Consider the following 10,012-nt stretch of genomic DNA (forward strand, 5'->3'; position numbering starts at 1 on the left):
ATCAATCCACTCCAACTCATCCAACTTTCCAAGTCAAGGAATAGCTAGACAAAGACACTTCCTAGCATGAGCACAAAGCACAATTGTTGCAATTCACTGCCACAATCAATCGTATATATATAAGAACATTTCACCTCATATAAAGTATCTGAAATATATCATAATTGAGTGAAGCAATTATTAATGACAATGTATGTGATAAATAATATGAAATAAGTTATGCTTCCTCTAACATTAAGATCCTTCTCTATCTAAACTTTCTTATCCCTGCATTTTCCAGGTTCTATTAAGAAATATAATCAACAATGGTTCTTGGGTCTACATTCATTCCAAATAAATCATCACAGATTGATTGCAACACAACAAAACAAAGGACAAATAGCCAATTTGAACATCTTACAAAGCTATGCCCAACATTAAAAAATTGCTCCAAATCAACCATCTCAACAAAGTTTTGCTGAAGAAAAGCATTTACAACAAGGTTGCAGAACAAACATCACAAGAGTTGTGATCGAATTTGAGTTAACCTGCAACCCTAACTTTTTTTCATGATTGCAAATACATTTATTTTGTCAACAAAAGTGTATCAAAAAATGATATATTCAACAAAATCCTTTCGATCATAGTTTTCACTGCAAGTTATAATACTATAACCCATGTCGTAGATGTGTTTTGGCACACTGACTCTATTTCAAGAAATTATGGGTACTGCTCCACCATCAAAAACTTGATTAAATAAAGGAGTGCAATAATTATTCACCATATTATGGGTCACAAACTGGGAACAAAAAGTGATACACGTTAACAAAAAAACACTTAATTCTCCTATGTTAATTACCCAATTATTCTTCTGTACAAAGAACTAGTTCAATGGAATCCCTTTTTTTATTCAGATTAATTTTTGTTCTGTATACACAATTTCCGTGTAGAATCGTGTTGGGCCTCTTCTGTTACACAGCAAGATTATCTCCCTCTCCCTCCTGGCATAGTGAAAAGGTTTATCCAAGGAAAACATGTTTTTGGTCTTAGACAATCTGTTAGCCAGAAAACCATGACCCATTTTGTAAAGTGAGAAAACTAGCTGTCTTTTCCCCCACTGTATTCTACACTTGTTTCATAGGCTGTGCAGCCATCATTATCCACTAAAGATGGATCAGCACCTTTCTCCAAGAGCAATGTAGCAATATCCTCCCATTCACAAGTAACAGCATAGTGTAATGGTGTCTGCCCCTCTGAATCCTGAAAACTTGAGTACATCAGGGAAAATGAGGGAGGTAATGTGATGCATGAGCACAATAACTAAAAATCTATATCCATCAACAGAAATGCTGTTATTGAAAGGATTTCTCTATGAAGCATAGGGAGGAAGAGGGAACTATTGTTATCAATGAGAATAATAATTATATTTAAGCTGAATTGCATTGTATACAGGAAACTACTACACATGAACAATTTAAGCATATTAAAGAAGATGCGATACTACATGTGAACTACTAAGCATATTAGGGAAGAAAGAATGAGTATTATGGTTTCAAATAATCGCTCATATAACCTTATTGCGTAGTATGCTGGAAACTCCACAAGAACTAGTCTTATTGACAAGTTCTTTACTACTATGCTACTGTTATGGATGAACCAGACTCAAACTCTGAAGCCATAAAACTTAATAACATGAAAGTTTCAAGGAACTAATGTTAATAACGAGACGTTTCCTATAGGGAAAAGTGAGCTATCACTCTGAAGAACACAATAACTTTAAATATAAACAGGAATGTGAATAAGAAATAAACATCAGAATTTTGTGAGACAGTGACCCCAATAAAAGAACATGGCCAACAATCTAATCCATTTTGTTCCTGTTGACACCATACCTTCAGGTTGACCTGCGCTCCTCTTGAGATTAATAATCTCACAATGTCAAGATGACCCTGATCAGCTGCCCAGTGTAAAGCAGTTCGGCCATCGGTGTCTGCAAGAAGGTACACTCAACCATCAGTGAAATTAGTCTTAAATAAGCATATCTCATTCATGTGCATCATTATGTCATATATTCTTAGTAAAACAGACAAAAATATAGCTTGAATACATCTATCACAGGATCTCCAAAAATGAAGAGCATATTATGCCATGAAGAATTTTAGAATTGCATACAAGAAATGCCTTGCAAAAGCATATACAATGGTATGTACCATCATCATATATATAATGTCCTCTAGACATCTGTTACTTCTCTTTTCCTTACAACCCCTTTCGTATTGCTGCTATGCATATTCTATTTTTTTATCATTCCCTACCCCATTTCCATGCCCTGTTCCTTTTATTTCAAGTATGAATATGACACTATCCAATTTCATACCTCTCTTATTAGCTTCTCCTACTGCTATGTACATCCTTTTTTTTGCCATTCCCTCACTGTTTCCATGCTTTATAGCTCTTACTTTAAGTATGAGTATGACTCTATTGCAACTACCACAAAACATTGGCAGATGCTTTTGGTTAAAAATAGACTCTATAATCTATTCTTGCTTTATTGACCTTCTTTTCAAAAACATTAAATGAAATTGAGAAGCAAAAGATCACTTCACATTTTTGACATCATGTCTTACGTGGGTGGCAAATTTGAGAATGTGAAAATGGTATGCAGATGATTGAAATGGCAGCATGTATATTCAAGTGAGGAGAAGCCTGAGGTGAAAGTTCTTATAGACGCCTCATTCAGACAGGTAGTCAAGGATTGGATGAGCAAAGCTTGGAGCATGGAATAGTCGTTCTATCTATAATAAAATGGATGCACAGCAGAAGAGAAAACTTTTACTACAAAAACAGAACAAGAAATTAAACATACCAGCGTAGACAATTCACAATCAAATATGGTGGAATCAATAAGAATGCAATTTTCCAAGAGGACGTACATAGAATCTCAAACACGGACTATGTACCCCATCAAAGTGACATATCCTTCCAGAGAAACATATAAATATATGAGCATCATGCTCAAATCCAATGACATCTGCAAGATGATTATATGCATTTGGATGGAGACCATTTATAACATCATTCATCAGTACATGTAAGAGGATAGTAGCAACAGTTCAGATTGAATTGGATCACGAAATTATGGTTTAATGACCTGAACGCTTTGGTTTAAGTTCCCAAATAAGGAAACAGTGTGGTTTATTTTGGGGGTCTACTGTTTCAGTTTGAAACTGTACTGGATTTACAATAACTGACTATCAAGTTTGAAACTGAGGCTTAAATAGCTGATAGGGTCATTTGACATTATAATTTAATATATTTCCTTAATGCATAGTATATTTGTTGTACTAATGATTCGCTAGACAGTTCACGGTTTGTTGGTAAACAGTTTAAATGGTTTGGGTCGGAGGATCTCTTAAATGATTCAGTTCAAATGGTTTTCAGCTTAAATGCTTTCGACTTCAACAGTTTCCCAGTTTGGTTTGGTCTAGGTTTCAATTTTTTTAACGGTTTGAGATTTCTAAACTGAGCAGTTGCTAATAGTTAACGGGTAGGATGAAATTACAAGAAACTTAGAGAGATGAGGCGATAGTTCTTCTTGAGACCTTTGGGTTCTTTCTCACTTAACAGTCACAAATTCTAGAATCCAGCTGTTCATATGGCAAACTTAATTGGCTTCATGTTAGAGCTTCTGTATGTTGTTGTGCAAAATAAGAAGCCCATTGGGACTCAGACTTTTCTTTCATATTTTGGTTAAAAACTCGAAGTCATATGTGAAATTCATATGCATTTGGATGTGATGTGAACGGTGACATCCTTGAAGTCAAGTTAGACAAGTTACAGGCAAACTGAGGCAGGATGGGAGGGTGAGCCTTCTTCAATACTTTGGAGTCTTCCCATATTTATACAATCATCTCAGAGACAGAACACGCATTTGGGCATGATTTGAACAATCACACCCTCGAAGTCAAATTAGACAAGTTAACAAGCAAACTGAGACATGATGAGGAGGTGAGCCTTCTTGAATTCTTCAGAGTCTTTGCATATTTATAAAAACATCTCAGAGACGATCCCATGCATTTGGATGTGATATGAACAGCTGCACCTTCGAAGTTGAGTCAGACAAGTTATAAGCAAACTGAGACTGCATGAAAAGGTGGGCCGTCTTGAATAATTCAGAGTCTTCTTATATTTACACAATCACAAATTCTGGACTTCCAGAATCTGAATATAAAATATAGACTACCTAAATTTAGGCTAGAACCTTCATTTTGGTTAACTTGTATTATTACTCGGTCCTTTGGGGATGTTGATTTTTAGAATGATAGTTTTTATAAACCAAAAAGAAAAAGATGGATTGTCATCCTACACTGCTTTCCGTATTTTAGCCATGCCTGTACAACTTTGGTTCACCAGCAGGAATATGGTTGATTATTAATAATTGTATTTGTTACTGCAAGCAATCTTTATAACTATGTAGCACCTACAACCACCACTCAATATGTACACTCAGCAGATGACAGGGAAGTTCATAAACTATATACAATTCAAGTCCATCAAAATTGAAAAACATTTTCAGCAATAACATTCGCAACACATTAATCAGATGCACACACACCCTTTTGATCAATTGACAGTCCAGACTGTAACAAGTCTTCAACACCTTTCAGATTTCCTTCCTTAGCAAAGATATGTAGATCTTCTAAACTGGCATAAATGTATATAGAGTTAATGCTTTAGAATAACCAAAACAAGAAGAATAAGAAATGAATTCATTTCTAAGACATTTACCCCTCATCCTCTGTGCTCTCTTTTGCTTGTGTGAGTGTACTGAAGACTGGTCCCATTCCTGTTGTTTTCTCACTCTTTGGAAAAGAGTATGCATCACTGCTTTCGGTGCCATCTTTACTCTGCAAACAAAAAGAAAAAATTAAAAACGATCCTAAAAGCCTGAGTCTTAAAAGAACCTAGTACTAGTACTTCATGACCCTAAAAGCTAAACTTAGAAGTCACAAGAACATTGTATAAGTATTAGTACTTAGTACAACTAATACTTACTCCTGCAGTAAGGTTCCAATCAGGGCATAGCTCTGAAATCAGCGCAATATAATGTTGCATACCCTCCTCACGCGAAATTTGACCAAAATGTTTCCAGGAGTTCCTGTACATGCCAATAAAAGGTCCATCATGCATGAATTCCAATTAAAGGAAGGGAATTGACTGAGGAAATAAGACTAGCAGAATGACAAGACCAAGTTCTTTCCTTTTACAGAATACAAAAGAAAACATACATACTTAAAAATAAAATAGTACCCAAAACTTTCAGCTAAGATGTGCATTTATATGCGAGCTGCAAACCATCCTAAATCTGGATGGAGCAGTGGTCATCAATAGAACATACACACCAGAGCCATGTGATATAAAGAGCTCTTCTCTCAAGTATGAATACAGCACTTTACATATAAGGAGAAGAGATTCTGAAATGCATAGATAGATACTGCGTCTCTGCTAATGAAGACTATATCACCATGATGATCAACAACTAACAAGGATAAAAGGCACTAGCTAATGGCATCATTCTACTCCACACCACACTTTCCTCACTAACTAAAGTATTTGATAAGCTTCAGAGGGGCAATCACACCACACTTTCCTGCCTAACTAAAGTATTTGATAAACTTCAGAGAAAGGCGATGTCAATCATACTTCTCTGCTTTTAACACAGAAATAAGGAGTTCAGTGATGGTGATTTATCAGAATTTAGCATTTCTTATCTGCTCTTTTTCCATCAGAAATTTGGGTTTCATTTCTGTTTCTGTTTACCTAACAATATTTTTTTTGCCATTTAATTAAAAATTTCAGAAACTAGGTTTTCTGAAACTAGGAATTTCAGCAGCAACATTCAATGTTTGCACACACTTGCAGGTTTCTCTACAATTTTACAGCGACTTGCTGAAAATTTAGTAGACGTCTCTGTGATATGTGATATTAGGGTTTTCAGCAGCACAGCAGGTTGGCTGGGATACTCCTACAGGTTTTGTTGTGCTGGATGAAACGCTATTTCTGCAATCTTCTGATTCTAGTTGGATTGATAAAGAAATACCTGCAGACTACCAAGATTTGGGGTCAATCAGTGTATTCTGTCAAATCTTCTAACTGTTGCTCACTTTTAATCTCTGTTTCAGTCTATTTTACCCTCTTCAGAGATGGCAATATAGCTTTCTTTCTTCAAGCATATATCGGTTAAGTCAGAAGACATGAGTTAACAGACTACCTATATTGGCCACATGCTAGCCAAATTATATGGCATTGGGCTTGATGCAGAAGTTAACAGTTACACAGAGGTTCAAGAAATACACGCCCTATGCCATGCACAATTCAGGTGAGCATTCTCTGCCATTGATCAATTCTCTATTATTTCTTGGTGGTATAATCTTGATCTCTGAATCTCATGCAGATCTAAACCATCATCTAAATGCCCTGGACGTTTTTATGCATGAGACGGCATCATGGTGAATATTGGAAAGACTACATGATCCGCACTGACTCACAGAGAATGTCTTCAAAGTAGAGAAATCCTACATAAGTCACATTTACTTGTAGCATTAGACGATTCTCTACAACCCAAGCCAACAAAGATCAAATAACTTGAACTTTGGACATGCTAGAACAACCATACCACGATCCTTGAACATCATATAAAGTTATGGTTATACAATTGGACACCATGATCACCCATACTCGTATGTAGCATATGGACTCCAAACCTGGACGCAAACAAAAATTTTACTGGTCATGATGTTGCCAAGATTATATGTAGTAAAGCCCCATTCCATGCAACATCAACCAAGCTGAATTGAATGCACCTCCATGCTTATAGACGCATTGTTCCTCATAGTGAACCTCATAATCAAATGGATCCAAACTACGCTAATTGAAAAAATAACAAGTAAGTTGGTCAAAGAATATAAGCGAATGGTGACAACAGTAGAGGGAGGAATGGTACTCATCATAATTATGAGCTCGTTCACCAATATAGGCTCGACATTGGGAGGTTGCGTACACCAGACTCCAAACGATGATAAATGGAACAATCAATACCCAAAAGATTTGGACCAGACCAAGAGGGGACTATAAAGATCAATTCATGATCTTCTTAGACATATTTGTGATCATGCTTTTATTTCTTCAGTATGGACAAGATGAAGCTAGACACATTTGTTATCATGATTTGTTGTATAAGCAAACTTCAGTCCTAGTAGAGCTTAATGTCTCTCTCCCTCCCTCTCTCTCAATATAAGGCCAGAATGCCTATTGATCGTATCCAACCTTATCTCATTACCAATATGAGTAGTAATGCTCATAGAGCCCTCACACTACTTCGCACTCAATCTTACAAGTTAGGTATTGAAGTTGCATCATGGTATCAAAATGTAACGAGTTTGTGGGCATGTAAAGTATGCAATGAAGGCATGGTAGAGGATGAATGTCACTTGCTCTTCACATGCTCGGCATATAGTACAATTCGTTCAAGATATGATGACATATTAAGAGGGAGTGACAACTTAAGTGCCATACCTAAGACACCACCTAGAATGTTGAGCTCATATGTGTATGCCTTATTCACACATAGAGATTTTGTGCTTCAATGTACGAATAACCCTTTTTAGGAAGGAGACACATATCAAGAACACATGTATACTCTTGTCCCACAGGTCAAAATTGGCCTCTTTATGGACGATAAAAAAATTCTAATTATATCAAAGAAACAAAAAAGATAAAGTACAGAAAAAGGAGCAAGATTTGCACCATTTGGCTCGAGCAGAAAGCCGATAGGCAGGAGGTTGTGGAGAGGCACAAGGGCCTTCTGTTGACTGCTTATAGAGGCCATAAAGCTGAAGCTTCAGGTCATTTGAGATATTTGATGTGGAACTTAAAACCAACTTCTCAAGAAAGGATGCAGCTTTTCCAAACTTCCTCTCTAGTTCAGTTCCTTCAATGCCTTCCCAATCTTCTTCATCTGAGAGGAGACTTTCCTCTTCAATCTTTTCCTGTCTCTCTGTAAGAAATGTCGGTGAAAAATCAATTCTTACCATCAATTTAACTGTATTTTATCAATTTCTTTCTTTATTCATATCGTTATCCAAGAAATGCAGGAGAAAATGCTTCCATTTCAGCATTCTGAAAATCAATATTACTTTCATCTTGTGTTTTCTTTTTTCGTGTCCTTGTGAAAGAAAACACATGAAAAAAGGTCCATATCAGTATTATGAAATCTAACCCATTCTCTTCTATCATTTCTTCCCTTTCTCATGTCCTCATGCAAGAAAGGGAGAAGAGAAGGGCATGTTTACTCTCTTTATCTTTCCTTTTTTTTCTCATGTGCTTGTGCAAGAAACACAAGAGAAATGCTTCCATTTCAGCATTCATACCATAAATAACTCCTCTCTCTTTACCTGAAGATAGACTAGCTGATTCTGCCGTAGTATCCCAATGTTCTGAGGGCATAATCGCTGCATTCCCTACACAGGCAGCTAGTATATTTGATTATACAAGAAATATGTGACAATTTGCTTTATTTCAGCAACAGGCAAAGGGTTCGCTTTTATGTCTTTGCGTAAGCAACATTTCAAAACAAATCATCAAAATTGTGTGTCTTTTGAGTGAGAGGCACAGAAGAAATCATTCACCTGAAGAAAGCCTTGCTGCTTCCTCCTCGCTCTTCAGAGAAAGCCATTTTTCTCCTGGTATAGAAGCTACGTTTTCTGCACCAGAAGTTTCTATTATTCCTCTTATCCAAATCTTCTATTACTTTCTCTATTGAAAGATTCGACACCCTTCTGCATAAAAAGCTTCCATACCTTCTTGATAAAAAACTTCTCTCTTTTGGCTGTCGATGTTATTATGTCTTTGAATGCTTTCTCTGACGACGTTCCCGTCTTTTCCAGCAGACTGTGTTGTTTCTTCATGGAACAGAAGCTCAGACGTTTCTCCAGGGTCACGTGCGATCCTGAGGTTGTGCTTTCGGAAAGAAATCACCACAGAGATGAGCTTTGCGAGCATAAACGCGAAGATAAGGGAGAAGACGCAAGTGCTGAAGATCCATTCCTGAGACTCATGTAGGGCCATGGTTCAGCGGAGGATGAGAAAGTAGAGAGAGAGACGGCAGCGGCGGTAGCGGTGGCGGTGGCGATGGCGATGGCGATGGGAGCTCTAAAGGGAGGAATCGCGTCAGACATGGAGAAGAAGCTGTGTGCTGTCTGTGTGTGGGGTTGAGCAGAAGAGAGCTAATGGGACTGACATGGATGGGATGGGATGGGATGGGATGGGAATGACATGGATTCACATACATACATACATACATACATACTACTGTGTTCGAGATTCGAGAAGATAGATAGATAGATAGATTATATTATTGTCTTCGGAGGTCAAATATGAGACCAGAAAAAAATTATATTTCACATGATACGTGTGAAAACGAAGTACTGACTCTCGATGTTCAAGAACTTTACCAAGGAATGTTGCAATCGAGAGTGCACATTGTGGTGGTTGTGAGAGGAATTCGTGCAAAGGATTGGGCTTGGTCGAATATGATCAAAGGCAGAGCATTATATCAAAGTGTGATACTCACACTCTCGAACTTGTTTAGGGCAAAGTTTGCATAGTCGACCACTCTCATCACTTGTGTCCCAACGCTTCGTCTCACATTGCAATGCATGTGAGCTAAGTCGCATGGAAGCAATGGTTTGAATAGAAGCCAATGGAATGGGCTCTAACATGTATCGATGTGTACAGTTTCCTTGTTCCGTAAAGAATATGGTTTTGTAATTAGGTGCAACATGTGTAGTATAATGTATGAAGCGTGAGCCTCCACATTTTTCCCACATCATGATACATTGGCATAGCAAAAAGGTCTCATTTACATAGGAATATAGTAATGCATCATGAAGCAAATATATTGCATCCTGTAAATAATCAAGAGATGGGTTTTTGTGAAGCGGAAGAGATGTGAGTTATGTGTGTGTGTAAGAGA

General features: G+C 37.1%; 1 protein-coding gene across 1 annotated transcript; it reads right to left on the bottom strand.

The window, feature by feature from the left end:
- Positions 1-801: 801 nt before the first annotated feature.
- On the bottom strand, positions 802-9,154 carry LOC147860960 (acyl-CoA-binding domain-containing protein 1-like). The gene is made up of 9 exons (XM_087323485.1): positions 8,838-9,154; positions 8,667-8,741; positions 8,433-8,498; positions 7,786-8,035; positions 5,035-5,137; positions 4,768-4,886; positions 4,595-4,683; positions 1,872-1,969; positions 802-1,239 (listed from the first exon to the last, which is right to left on the bottom strand). Exons 1-9 carry the CDS (start codon positions 9,103-9,105, stop codon positions 1,078-1,080), a joined length of 1,230 nt encoding a protein of 409 aa, XP_087179611.1. The 5' UTR covers positions 9,106-9,154; the 3' UTR covers positions 802-1,077.
- Between the last annotated feature and the right edge of the window lie 858 nt (positions 9,155-10,012).

The sequence above is a fragment of the Azolla caroliniana genome, unplaced genomic scaffold (assembly GCF_043228905.1).
Source record: "Azolla caroliniana isolate FFs.n. ecotype wild unplaced genomic scaffold, voAzoCaro1.0.p SCAF_8, whole genome shotgun sequence".
Taxonomy (NCBI): Eukaryota; Viridiplantae; Streptophyta; class Polypodiopsida; order Salviniales; family Salviniaceae; genus Azolla; species Azolla caroliniana.